The following is a 14,734-nucleotide window of genomic DNA, read 5'->3' as shown; positions in this document are numbered from 1 at the left end:
CAGATATCCTCTCGATCTATCTGTATATCTCTGTAATACGACGCTGGATCATACGCTTCTGTTCTTTTCTCTCTCTGTTTATTTGTAGCTGTGGCGAGTATTAAAAAGTGGAACCTTCCGTAAGCGTTAAATAAACGACTCCTTACAGGAAGGATCAGGATCGGGAGCTGCTGTATTATGCTGATGGACCTTGGAAAGGAAAAGCTCTCATAAGCTGCACATAAATGCAAGAAGTAACAATAATAATGATTAAACATTAATAAACGGTGCGTCACAGGAAAAAAATAACGGCGAGTGCTTCATCCTACTTCAGCGCACGTTTCTAACCGTGTTGGTTTCCCAGTTTATATACATTATAGACTGTTTAACTTGTACACCTCTGACTCTTCCCTGTCTCCAGCTATGAACCGTATGATAACCATGACCATAACGATTCAGGGCAGAGGGGGATAAAATGAAGAAGAAAAAAAAGAAGCCGTAAACGGATGCAGGCTGCTCTCCGGAGAGCTCCATGTTACAGTCATCACGGAAGATGTCATTTAGAAACTAGTCTTGATTTGTGGATGCATTAAGGACTGTATCGGTGGTAACAGCTGTTGTCTAGAAGCTGGATTTAAAGAGATAAAAGGAGGATCAATCTGGTTTTGTGTGTACACTAGGAGCCAGAACAGATATCCAACACAGACAGTATGTCTGTCTCTCTCTCAAACACACACACAGGTTCAAACGAGCCATGGAGGAGAAGATGGACAGTGATGCGATGAGAGCGAGATCGAGAGAGAGAGAGAGAGAGAGAGAGAGAGAGAGAGAGAGAGAGAGAGAGAGAGTGACCATCACCATCACCATCTGTTCTTCTGTCAGTGAGACCAGACTCTCGTCGGCTAATGCAGAGCTAATTTTTAAAAAGCTTTTTTTTTTTTTAAAAATGCATCAGAAGCACTTTGAAAGTGTTTCGAAAGCATTCGCTTAGCGCCGCCGGAGCACTGTCGGAGTGCTGTGTGTGCAAACACAGCGCCGTCAGCAGAACCAGCGGCCGGATGTACTGTAGGGTTCTCCGACTCTCTAAACGCGGGGCCGCGCTTGATAATGCTCAAAGCATCGACCCAGATCATTACAGATCACTCGCACGGCAATTTGTGTTGTAATGTTTTTTCGTTGCAGGAGAAAAGGACGAAGGACACAACAACCTAGATAATGCAGTAATGGAGAGGAGGTGAGAGTGCAGTCACCTCTGGTGGTGTTAAAAAGCGCGCGTGTGTGTGTGTGTGGGTTTAAGGATTTGTTCAGAAGCTTCTGTGTTCAAATCCCGTTATGATTTTTCTTTCTGTCCCCGAAATATATGCGCAGTGTTTATCCTCCTCTAGCCCAAACAGACTCCTCACACTGACGACGTTTACACGGACAGCAGTAATCTAATTACTGACCTTATTCTGAATAAGACAATATTCTGATTAAGGTGTTTACATGAGTCGTGTTTAGAATATTCCTTTCAAGTTCCCGTTTTACATGATATAGAATATAGATGGATTAACGGTACGCGTCATTACGTCCCCACGTCACGCCGTCCCTCCAGAATTTCACGTATCGACATACAGTTGGTCTTCGTTATGGAACCGTATACAGTTTTGGGTGTTTTTATTTAAATTTTTACGAACGCTTCAAGTGCGGTTAATTATTTGTCGTGCTGTACGTGCAAATAGACGACCGCTTGAAGCCGTGGGCTGCGTCCCAAACCGCGTACTTACCGTCTATATAGTAGCCAACGTACATGTATTTCTCCTACTATATAGCAGGTAAGTACGCGGTTTGGGACGCAGCCGTGCTCTCTTGTTTGCCGTCAAACGGTTGAGCGCTGCCGTGTGTGTACGTTTCTTGTCGCAAAATGCGGTGAAAACTCCCACACGACGTTAACAGTGTGATTAAGGTGTGTACGTGTCTGTAACGCACGTCGATAACGCGACTAAAACAGGAATACTCCACACGTCTTAATTCCATTCGTGTTTACTTCGAGTGTGACACTAATCAGATTAAGGTCATCAATAATCTCTGTTTACATGCTAGTTTCTTAATCAGAGTATCGTCTTAATCGGGTTCATATCGGATTGTTGTTGTCCATGTAAACGCACTGACTGTTTACCTTACCTCGCTTGCTTCACCTCTCTCCCCCTCTGCTACAGCGTGTAGGACGGAGGCAGAAAAAAAACACGACACAAAAACCAACAAGACATATACTAGTAGCAAAAGAAAAAAAAAATACGTTTATTGTATCATATCCCCAATAACAATAATCTGATTTTCATCACATTATTGCTGTCTCGAAAGTGATAGAAAATAACTTCATCTCCATTAAGGCAATAAAAAAAGTGACAGTTCAAAACAAAAAACGTATTTATTTATACTTTAGATCGGCAAACTACGTAAGCCAATATTTAAAAACGCTTCAAGTTGTTGTTTTTGTTTTTTTTGCATGTGTGTGGGGCTTAGTAAAAAAAAATTTACACATACTGTGTTCTCATGCAAACTAATGTTTTAGGAGTTGGAACACATACAAGGCTTCTACAAAACAAAAACCATGAGAGGTAAATATAAAATAACTCGATTCTATGAGAGTTGAGAAAGATGTAAACGTTACGTTGTGAAATAGTTCAAAGCTGCAGTGTGTGTGTGAGTGAACACGTACGTTCACACCTGGGGCGATTTAGCACAGCCAATCCACCTACTGGTATTTTTATGGACAGTGGGAGGGAACAGGAGAACCCGGAGGAAACCCAGACAGGCACAGGGAGAGCATGCGAAACGATCGAACCGCGGACCCTGGAGCTGTGAGGCGGTAAGCAGGCTGGTTGGCTATAAGGACGAAAAAAAAAAAAAATCGCAGAGTTGCATAGTGCTGCTTTAAACCTGGGAGCACGGTGGAGACGCAGTGCAGCTTTTGTGACTTAAATGCAAAGTGAAACGACATGAAAATGAAACTTCGTGACGCGAGTGCACCGCATGCGTAACATTTCAGTCCGTTTACACACCTGTCAAGGTCGGTAACACTTTCCATGAAGGTCATGATCATAATGAACTATGAATACGTTCGTAATTATTCGGAAACATGCGTCACGCCTTACGGCTCTCTCTATTACGCATTACGAGCGGTCAACCCGATGCATTATAAGCAGCGTTCACAACACGTCATATCACTAATACTACAGCTGGCGTACTCGAGCCCGATGAATTTATACTCGAACTCGACACGGACGTTCTGGACTCGCGTCCGCGTCACGTGTAACGTGAAAAGAAAGCTAAAAAAAAATAAACAACATAAAATGAAGATAACAAGAAATGAACGAACGTCTCCCTGCCACACTTGAAGCGCGCGCACAGAAAGCCGCCTCATCGTGCGAGCACCGAACTGAGTTCTCTTTACGCTTTTAGACGGTCAAATAAACACACGTAAAATAAACACAAATAAAATCTCTCACTTACTCATTAGACTGAATAACTTCAAAAGTAAATGTAATAGGGATCACTGTATACGTCATACGGTGAAGTCTATTTTATTATACATTTAATCTTACATGAATACACTTTCCCTAGTATTTCTTACTTGAACATTACTCCTAGACCTACCTGGGAAAACGTATCGCTAGGGTCATATAAGATCGTAGTCGTACCGCTCACCTCTAAACACTGACGTCTGGTGATTCCAGTCTTGAATTTCATGTAAAATCTGAAATGTACTTCAGACTAGATCGAATAAAGACACGGTCTCGACTCGTACACGGCAGAGGTGGACTCGGACCCAACGCTAATTTAACGAATACCAAAGACACCAAGCTCTCCATTTTAAATATTTTTTTTTCCCTCCCTTAATAAATTCATTTTACCAGAGAAATATTAATAACATCATACTACAAAATCGTACACCTTTTGTAAATTTTGTGCTCTAAATTTATATAAAATTGCTGTCGATTTAAATAAATAAACTTGTGTAAATGCTACTTGTTTTGATAAATAATTATAATGTGTATAACGCCTTATTAATGCATCATAACATATTCACACTGTACATATTGCCTTCATAGAAAGTGCTCCTAGGTTCTTATATAAGTATTGCACGCTACTTTTCTGAAATATAACACACATTACTTTTTTTTTTTTTGCTATCTGGGAAATCCTGAAACTTACCAAACAATACACAGTAATTTGCATGTATTTAAATTTGAATTAGCTTAATTAAAATATGCCCATTTTTTGTGGTTTTATTGTAGCTGTTCATAAGGTACGCTAGTGTTAGAAACACTTCTGAAAACCCTATGGCTGAAATGAGGATTATTGCGGCAGGAGTGATGGCAAGAGCTGATCTACTACCTACACCAGGGCAGTTTTATAGGCAGTGGAGAAAAAAAAACATTATGTAAAATAAGTGTACAAGAAAACGATGCGTGTGACGATGTCCGTGTCCAAATCGTAAGAATTTAGGGTGGTACTAAGTCTCTATTAGTTTTCATAGTGCAGTAATACAGTTCTGAATACCCTGATTACGTGACATCAGTCATCACCGTCACACAGCTGCAGATCTGGGCAGGTGCTGGATGTTTCGCCAGCCGATCAGCGTGTGTACGTGTGGTGGATCGCTGTCTTTTATTCGGTATGCTTGGTCTCATTGCGACTGATACGTGCTCCGACATCTTTCCGGGTTTACCTGGCACGTTTATTAAACGCCGTGGCTAAAACAGAAAAAGAGAGAGAGTTAGAAAGATTAAAAGCGAAGCAGCTTAGATTCAACGGCAAAGATTTTATTTTGTATCGTCGTATTCTATGACTGACTCACTCAGTCAGTCACTCACTGACTCACTCACTGACTCACTCACTCACTGACTCACTCAGTCAGTCATCTCTTGCTACAGGTGTGTTGTAGCTCTGGAATAGGGGCTGGACGAAGAGGCCGAGTGTTCCGGTCAGACACACCAGGATGAAAACCCAGAGAAACAAACGGTCGATCACCATGGCGACATACTTCCAGTCCTCAATGACCTGCAAATTCACACAAGTGCATGGTTAGGGTGTTTCTAGGTGGTTGCTCTGCTATCCCAGCTTGTTGCTAGGGTGTTGCTATCATATTTCAGTTGGTTGCTATGGTGTTGCTAGGTGGTCGCACTGCTATCCCCGTTGGTTGTTGGGGTGTTGCTAGATTCCCCATGATTCCTTAATGATCGGGTTTCATGTTTTAGTGTCTATAGTTTATAGTCTGACTAAAAATAAAAGCACCCACAAGTCTTCCCTATGGAAAAACGGCCCACTTCAGAGCGTTGCTACGCGGCAACCGTAATTACCATCTTTCCTAAAAGCACAAGCACATCTAGGCTTTGTGTTTCTACATAAAAATCTGTGATAACTACAAGAAGATTATGAAGAACATTACTAAATAATGAAGCAAACCCCCCCCCAAAAAAAAAACAAATGCAAAAATCTTGTTCACAAGATGTCAGCTAGAGTCTTCCTCACCCCTTCATCATCATCCTCATTCTTCATGTGTTCGGCAATGAACCGCACGCCCTCTATGGCTGCATCCACCTCTGCGTCGCGCCAGACTCCGAGCCTTTGCCTGAACTCCGAGCCCTCGGGCAGCTCGGCCACCCTCCGTGCCCCCAGAGCGAACGTGTCGCCAGAGAACGACCTGCTCCGGTATTTCCTCCGAAACCGTTCACGCACGTTGGAGCGACCCGGTCGCCGCATGAGCAGGAAGACGGGCAGCTGGTGCAGGAAGACGCGCTGCACCCAGGCAGGCATGTGGTGTGTGGACGGCGAGCGGTGATGCACGTTAAGCACGCATACGCTGGTCACGATGCAGAAGGTCACCAGCACCATGGTGAACATCAGGTACTTGCCGATGAGCGGCACAGCCAGCGAGGTGGGCGGAACGATCTTGGAGATCAGTAACAGGAAGACGGTGAGGGCCAGTAGCACGGAGATGCACAGAGTCATCTTCTCACCGCAGTCTGACGGCAAGTAGAAGACCATCACGGCGAGAGAGGTGATGAGCACGCACGGGATGATGAGGTTGATGGTGTAGAACAGCGGCTTACGTCGGATCACGAAGTCGTACGTGATGTCCATGTAAGTGGCGTCGTTTGGGTCTTCGTTCTTGCGGCCCGGCAAAGACACGACGTCCCACTCGCCGCTGGGCGTGTAGTCGTCACGGCTAGCGAAGTCAGAGGTCAGGACAAGGTCGAGCTCGGTGCGGTCGTACGTCCACGAGCGGAACTTCAGCGTGCAGTTCTGCTGGTCGAAGGGAAAGTTGCGGACCTCGATGGCGCAGGCGCTCCTGTAGATGGCCGGAGGAAGCCAGAAGATGTCGCCCGTGCTGGAGACGACAGCGTTGCTGTAGAACGAGACTTCATACACACCGTCCGCACTGGGATAGACAGGAAATGACAGACAGTCAGGTCAAGTCGCTTTTTATATTGTCGATTTTACTTTTACACGATTAATAGATTACATTTTTTTTTTTTTTTGCTTTCATGTTACCTTCTTCACTGATTTAAATATTTCTACACTGAATTTGAGATCATTTAACTACCCTGAGTGTGCGGTACAACGTGAAGAACACGTATTAACCAAGCTTAATAGGTCCGACCTCCTTTTCCCACCCTTCAGAACGGTCTCATATACAGCATCTCAATTAAAAACCAGCGTCAGCTTATTTCAGTAAGATATTACACGGCCTGCTGAAAGCGTCGTCAGGATGCCTCTTAATCAAATTAGCTCGTGATCACGTGCCGTAATCGCTTTCTACTTCGCTCGTTCATGTCTTAAACATCTGTTTCCGTCCTCCCCCTGCTGTCTTTACGAGTCTCGCTTCGTGAACTAAATGGAGTGTTGAATCTCCGTAGAAAATTACACAAAAGGCTAAATATAATCTCTGAGGAGACTGTGGCCTAGATCTTACAGCTCGAAACACCTGAGTGATCGCATTTATCAGAGGGCTTAGGACCTGACAGAACTTTTAGAGCATAATTGGTCAGTTATTTGCCAAGTGCCGTCATTTATCACATAAACTGTAATATATATACAGAAACCAGTCACATCGAGCATCAAAGATCATCAGGTTTACGGCCTTAAAATGTTCCATCTGGAGCTTTTTGCAACCTAGATGACTGTAAATCGGTCATCTATAATTAATTCACTTGCTGTTTTTCTTACTAGAATTATATCTGACAGGATTTGGGGAATAGCAATACTGTATCTCCTGGAGAGAGAGAGAGAGAGAGAATTATAAATAAATAAAAAGACACTAAATCATGTCTGTTTAGTGTCTTAAAGCATTGCTTTATTGTGTTTTCCAATATGGTAGTAGGTTTAGGTTTCTGTCCTGATTTCTGATTCCCATAACAAATGTGTTTTTGTTCACTTGCATGATTATTGAAGTATGGTTTTTACTTCATACGTGAGTCAGGTTATGTTATAAAAATAAAAAAAAACAAGCAATTTAGCTTTCAGTTAGCTAATCAGTTTTATTATTTAGCCTACACTTTATGAAGAGAAACTCTGAAACGTGTCATTTGGTCTGTAGATGTTATCTTAAATGTATTTTAATGCGTGTTCTTTAGTGTACAAGTAGAAGTTGTGCGGAGGACAGGTGGAGTGAGTGGGTCGGGCTTTACAGCGTCAGCGTACTTGTTGTAGAGCACGATATCAGGAAGCCAGATGTGGTGGGAGGGGATTCGTAGTTTTTGTATGCCGTCGTACTCGTCCGGGTCCCAGGTGAGTCTGTAGTCGTTCCACTCCTGCAGGTCGGTGAAAAACAGCGCACGGGACAATTGGCTTTGTTTCTGATCTACAAAAACTTCCTGGGAAGAACAACTGAAAGTATATTTAACGAGGTTTAAACACGCATGTTTAGGCAGACTTTACATTTCCTCACGTAGGAATGTTTTTTTTAAATATAAGATTAATATAACTACTACAGTACATTGTTAGCCTTAATCCTGACTGTTTTACTATTCCCTATAGGTGCTTACTACACGGTGCACTCAACTCCAATTAGAGGGCCATTTAACTCCAAATTTATTCCAGGGAAAAAGTCTAACGGCCTGTTGAAAACTTTCAGTACACATGCTTTAATATTTAATCAGAAATAAAATACGCCACAAATGCCAGGCGTTTAGGCAAAACCTTTTTCCTGCCACAGTGACACGCGAGTCATTTATCCAAAATGTTTAAAAGGCCTGTATATAACTATAACTATAATTATATCTATAAGACATTCAAATGCGATTGGAATTTTTTTGGTTTTGTTTTAAATACTCTAATCAGTAAATTCATTCTGACTGTCACAGTGTGTATGTGTGTATTTTGAAGAGCTGCAGGTAACCTCACCTGCGTGAGCCACACGTTAGTCGTCATGATCTGCTCTCTCTCGTTCTGCAGTGGTCAGAAACAGGATTAGGAACGTGTGTTTAGTGTTCCGGTACAGTTTGTAAGCAAGGTACTCGCAAGGTAGTGTGTGCGTGTGAGAGAAGCACCCACCACGCTGATCAGCTGAGCCAGGGACACCTTGATGCCGATGGTGACCTGCTGACTCTTATTGATCGCCGGTCTGATTAGCTTATTGTAGCGATCCGAACTGAGGAGGAAATCCACCAGCCTCTCTTCGGCATCAGCTGATAGGGAACCTAACATGCACACACACACATAAATGTGAGAAAACACAAGAGGAGGCTGTGATCTTATTTATCATATACGCAAAAGTATTCACCCTGTGCCGGTGTGAAACCGCTAAATTAGCTCTGGCGCAAGCAGGTGCCATCAAATTAGGCGTCAAGTTGAGGACAAAGGTGTGGTTCGGTTATAAAATATACCCCACAATTTGAACACCCCACAGAGTACCATTAAATCCATTATTTAAAAACATGGCGCGAATAAAGAGGCTAAAGACAGCATTAATCGAGGAAGCAAATAAAAGGGCTGAGGTTTAGTGTTGCTGTTATCTGTTAGTGTTTTTGGGAAGCATATCTATTTAAAAAGTGACGCGGTAATGAATCCGTTTCCAGACCACTCCGACTCCTGAAAACCAGTCTGACATTTCTCAAGGTGGAAGAAAGATCAAAGGTCAAAGTGTTAATGCAGGACCTTTAGAATTCCAGGTTTTATTATTGGGTCTTGTGGTATTATGCAGAACGTAAACATCTGTTATGTGGAATAGCTTCTAAAACGCCGTTTTCATGCAAGGCGTATGTAAACAGACTGAACGTAAATGAATCTAGCTGCGTCGGATTTAAACCCGCGTATTAAGATGAAGATATTAAGAGTCTGCGTGAACGTTTCTCCTGCGTGCTGTGACATGCCTTCGGCGTTTAGCGTTATCGTAGAGAGCAGGGTGTGGCGTTCAAACTCTAGTCACTTAAAAGTAGTTTAACGCTGGCTAATTGAACGTAATGATCAATTCGCACCGAGAGTTTGTTTCCGTTTTGTTTTGCCATACTTGGTCATTACATCACCATACTTTAGCCTAGATAATTAGGTTTCTAAGCAACCAAAAAACATGGCACTGGACTCTTTGGAGTTTCCACTAGATAATTAATTTACCGCTCGTCCAGCTCTGAGTCTGTTGTTACAAAAATCTGGCCTTTTGTAACTTGGCTCTATCACGAAATCATTATTATTTACTTTTACTGGTCTAACTCTTAATCTGGACTGTGAGTGTGTGTGTGTGTGTGTGTGAGAGAGAGAGAGAAAGAGTGATAGCTGAGGCTCCTTTTTCCATGGTCAACGCTGCACCAGGGTTGGAGCCAACCTTTCTAAATCCATGTGAAGCACAAAAGCTGCTGACCAGCAGGAAAAACCAATATTTTACCTGCTGAGGAGTCGGAGAGATAGAGAGTGAAAGAAAGCGAAAGAGCGAAATACAGAGAGAGAGAGAGAGAGAGAGAGAGAGAGAGAGAGAGAGAAATAACTTCCTAGTGCACTTCATATGTTTAATAATTAAAGAATACACACTATTCCTGTCTGCTCGTGATAAACACGAACACTGACTGCATTGCAACAAAAAAAAGCTGACGTACAAATCAAACTCAATAGTAAATGGATGGGAACTACACATGTAGCAGTATAGGACTGAGTACAGATACTCAATCTTTTACCCCCCGCCCCGCGTGATCATGCAGTCACAACCCCACCACTTCCCTCCACTTACCCTGGTTACACTACGTTATTACCCATTGCATTCTGCCCTCTGAGTCTAAAGAGGAGACGTCTCTCTACCCACATTGGAGAAACGCTCACATATCAGAACTACAGGCAACTATAGACCCGGTCCGGTACCACAACGTTTCCTGGTACCACGTTATTGAGCATATTTTGTTACAGACTGAACACCGAGTGGGCAATCATGTGTGTGCTGGAGCTCCGCCAGCCATCCGTATATCAGGGGGTCTCTTTTTCCAGCTGCGGTCAGACTCCACAGTGCCTCCTCCCTACAGGACGTGCCTCCAGCTTCCCGGAACGAATGAACAACGGGACGGAATTCAATTCATTCAGTCACTCACATACATGCATGTATATGTATATACTATGCGTATCTAACTATCTATCTGAAAGGATAAAGAGCTTATTCTCTCTCTCTCTTTTCTTATAGACATATAGAGTTTGATTCCTCTGAATAATCATCTTCCTGCTGTCTGACCTTAAAGTTGTCTGTCTGTGTCTAAGTGTCTAAATGTCTAAAAGGCATGGTTCCGTTTTGCTAGCATGAGAACAGAGGGAGAGAATCGTTTCGTTGCATCACGTCTTACTTGGAACGTGAAGCTCGCAACTCACGGTTAGAATCCTGTCTGCCATTTTGTCCCCGTTTCCCCATCCTTTTTGTGTCTTTGCTTGGAGGAAACTGTGTGTGTGTGTGTATATTATATATATATATATATATACATACACACACACACACACACACACACACACACACACATATATATACACATATATACATATACACACACACTGTCTGCTCTGCACACAATCGTTACACAGAGAGATTTTGATTCTGCCTTGTGTGTGTCTGCTCTCTCTCCGGGCGCTCGTAGAGGACACTCCTGATTCATCCTCTATACAAAAGACATCCTAACACTATCTATCTATCTATCGATCCATGTAACTATCTCTCTATCTATCTATCAGTCCATAACTATCTATCTATCAGTCTATGTAACTATCTCTCTATCTATTGATCCATGTAACTATCTTTCTATCTAGCGATCAACCCATGTAACCATCTATCTATCTACCCTACTATCTATCTATCTGTCGATCCATGCAACCATCTCTCTATCTATCGATCTATATAACTATATCTCTATCTGTCTTTCTAGCTATATATCGATTGCATATAACTATCTATCTATCTATCTATCTATCTATGTCTCTATCTATTGATCCATGTATCCATCTTTCTATCTATCGATCAATCCATGTAACCATCTATCTGTCTATCTATCTATCTGTCGATCCATGCAACTATCTCTCTATCTATCGATCTATATAACTATATCTCTATCTGTCTTTCTAGCTATATATCGATTGCATGTAACTATCTCTCTATCTATCTATCCATCTATCTATCAATCAATCCATGCAACTATCTCTCTATTAATCCATGTAACTATCTTTCTATCCATTGATCAATCCATGTAACCATCTATCTATCTATCTACCCATCTATCTATCTATCTGTCAGTCCATGCAACCATCTCTCTATCTATCGATCTATATAACTATATCTCCATCTGTCTTTCTAGCTATATATCGATTGCATGTAACTATCTCTCTATCTCTCTATCGATCCATGTAACTATCTCTCTATCTATCTCTCTATCCATTGATCCATGTAACTCTCTCTCTATCCATCTATTGATCCATGTGACTATCTATCTATCTATCAATCAATCCATGCAACTATCTTTCTATCCATTGATCAATCCATGTAACCATCTATCTATCTATCTACCCATCTATCTATCTGTCAGTCCATGCAACCATCTCTCTATCTATCGATCTATATAACTATATCTCCATCTGTCTTTCTAGCTATATATCGATTGCATGTAACTATCTCTCTATCTCTCTATCTATCTATCGATCCATGTAACTATCTCTCTATCTATCTCTCTATCCATTGATCCATGTAACTCTCTCTCTATCCATCTATTGATCCATGTGACTATCTATCTATCTATCAATCAATCCATGCAACTATCTCTCTATCTATTAATCCATGTAACTATCTTTCTCTCTCTCTATAACACTGATTGGTCTTTGCTGTAATGGTTGTCGTTTGGTTTGTTTTCACCGTATAACCTGCGTTTTAAACACTCGCAGGCATGTGCGATGCTCGATGCTCGCAGACTGATTAAGCCGTGTCTCCAGACCACTCACGCTTCACAATCAATGACTTAACGACTTTAGTCCTGATGGAACAACCGAGGCTGAAATGTCTGCTGAGTAAGCTGATGAGTTTATACACACTAAGGCCCTGATTTACAAAACATACCAACTAATAATCACTAATTTATGCAACGTGTGTAATAAAATAAATATAAACGTGCATGCAAAAGAATAAAAGTGGGCGTGGCATGTAAATTAGGACTACGGCAGACGCAAAGTAGGGCGTGGAATCAATTCGCAAATACGATTTTTGCATGCTTACTAATTTCAAAAGATGGAGAGAGAGAAAAAAAGAGGCGCCTTGAAGAGTAAACAGAAACTAGCCAGATGATCATAATGGACCTTTTTTAAAAAAAAACCTATATTTATATATACAGTAGGTGTGTGTGTGTGTGTGTGTTAAACAATACTATAAAGTGACAATTTTCATCGCAGCCTACACGTGCTCCGATCGTTGCTAATGCTAGCTAGCTAGACGTCAACAAGCTAGCTAGCTAGCCAAGTGTGGAAAATCTAGCTAACTATTTACTAGTTCATCCACGTTCAAAACCAGGAGCCACTGTTCATTACCGGATATGGCGAAACGGTCGTTTTCAAAAAGGTCTAGCTGTAAATAAAGGTTACGACTTGAACAAAAATATAAATAAATCGTTATATCGCTAGATCTAAACGAGTCCTTAAAAACCACAGTCTGGTCTGAACGCACGTTCGATACATTCAGACCATACACACCTCCAAATAAACGTGCTGTAGCTCTACACACGTGTGGTCTGTTTTCAAATCTGGGTTAGTGACGTATTTACTGAAAACTTATTCATGTCCATTTACATCTCCGGAAATACATCATTCCTCGAGAACTACACAATACAGGTTAGTGTTATGATATTGTAATGGTAGACTATATTACTCATGCATTACTGTAATTCAGATAACAACGAAAAAGCATAAAACAACTTGTGTCTCACATTAAAATAACAACAATAGTAATAATAATAATAATAATAAGGGGAAGTATACAGAATTAATGGTTTGCAATTAGTCTAATTGATGATTAAGTCACTCGCTGAAGGTGGTTTGTTAATTATATTTCTTAAGTTATGCTAAAGAAGATATTTTAGACAAATATAAAAAAAAAAATAGACAAAGCATTGGTTTTCTTTTCTCTGTTGCTTTGTATTATAAAAAGCTGAGCAACACAGTAATACAAATGAAAATGAAACCAACTATGAATAAATTTGTAAATTGGAATAAAGTTAGATAAGGAACATTTGAAGAAGTGGGTGCTTATGAATTGTCATGCTAATTGCTATTTTTTTTGTTGTTGTTGTTTTTTTTATCATTGAACCTGCCACCTCACCTCAGTTACCTCAGTGTACTTACTGCAAGCCTGAAGGAAAAACAGAAAAAGTCCCAACGGCCAGTTTGCTGCCATCATCCCATCGAGTTCCTCTCCTTTTCTTCTCTCTCTCCTTCTTTTGTCCCCCTCTCTCTCGCTTTTTTTCGCCCCTCAAACTGGTAAAAAAAGAACCGAGGAAACACTTCACTGCTAACTGAAGTGACCGTCAAGCGCGCGCGCTCTGTGCGCCCGCGAGAACAACAGCATGAAAGGAGGAAGAGGAAGAAAACCGCGCGAAAAATACCTCGCGCGCGCCCTGCTTTCCCGCGCACTCATGTCCAACCTCCGGCAGATTTCCCCTCTAACATCCCTTTAAAAATAATAATAATAATAATAATAATAATAATAATAATAATAATAATAAGACAAAGAAGAAGAAAAGCATTAACAGCATCTGTTCCAGTCAGGAAATGATACTGGGGTTTTTTCTTCTTTTTTTTTTTTTCCTTTTTCTTTTTCATGAAACCAGTCAGGTCCTGTCAGTGTCCTCGTGCCAAAAGTCTCAGTCACGTGTCTTCTCTAATATTAATAAATAATATCGTGTAGACTGGAAATACTCTGAATGAAATGGATAGGATGTGAAGATGAATTAGGATGAATAAATTGTACACTTTTTCATCTTTCCTGACTCCCCAAATCCAAAATGGCGCCCTCTCTCCATCCATCCATCTTCTATACCGCTTATCCTACAGGGTCGCGGGGAACCTGGAACCTATCCGAGGGAGCATGGGGGCACAAGGCGGGGTACACCCTGGACCGGGTGCCAATCCATCGCAGGGCACAATCACACACAATTTCACACACCCATTCATTCATTATGGACAATTTGGACATGCCAATCAGCCTACCATGCATGTCTTTGGACTGTACTAGTAAGAAATGAATATTATTGACTATTGCACCTTTAACGGA

General features: G+C 41.5%; 1 protein-coding gene across 2 annotated transcripts; it reads right to left on the bottom strand.

Moving 5' to 3' along the window:
• Positions 1 to 4,191: 4,191 nt before the first annotated feature.
• Positions 4,192 to 14,118, bottom strand: chrnb5a (cholinergic receptor, nicotinic, beta 5a). 2 transcript variants are annotated; one of them, XM_053619453.1, is made up of 7 exons: positions 13,807 to 14,118; positions 8,521 to 8,666; positions 8,371 to 8,415; positions 7,669 to 7,778; positions 5,497 to 6,406; positions 4,871 to 5,025; positions 4,192 to 4,718 (listed from the first exon to the last, which is right to left on the bottom strand). In XM_053619453.1, the coding sequence occupies exons 1-6, from the start codon at positions 13,859 to 13,861 to the stop codon at positions 4,879 to 4,881; spliced, it is 1,413 nt and encodes a 470-aa protein (XP_053475428.1). In that variant the 5' UTR covers positions 13,862 to 14,118; the 3' UTR covers positions 4,192 to 4,718; positions 4,871 to 4,878. The 2 variants fall into 2 exon arrangements, with proteins under 2 accessions (XP_053475428.1, XP_053475427.1); XM_053619452.1 differs by having other exon boundaries at positions 4,875 to 5,025.
• Positions 14,119 to 14,734: the final 616 nt, after the last annotated feature.

Source organism: Ictalurus furcatus, chromosome 29, assembly GCF_023375685.1.
Source record: "Ictalurus furcatus strain D&B chromosome 29, Billie_1.0, whole genome shotgun sequence".
In the NCBI taxonomy this organism is placed as follows: Eukaryota; Metazoa; Chordata; class Actinopteri; order Siluriformes; family Ictaluridae; genus Ictalurus; species Ictalurus furcatus.
The sequence above is the reverse complement of the archived record's forward strand: the minus strand, read 5'-3'. Positions and strand labels throughout refer to the sequence as shown.

What these genes read in the sequence shown, in the direction of transcription:
- chrnb5a (XM_053619453.1), bottom strand. Translation starts at nt 13,861, where the DNA reads ATGATGGCAGCAAACTGGCCGTTGGGACTTTTTCTGTTTTTCCTTCAG. An exon ending in CTAACGTGTGGCTCACGCAG is followed by an intron (nt 7,779 to 8,370) that starts GTGAGGTTACCT and finishes ACCGACCTGCAG; the next exon opens with GAGTGGAACGACTACAGACT. An exon ending in GATATCGTGCTCTACAACAA is followed by an intron (nt 6,407 to 7,668) that starts GTACGCTGACGC and finishes TGTCTATCCCAG; the next exon opens with TGCGGACGGTGTGTATGAAG.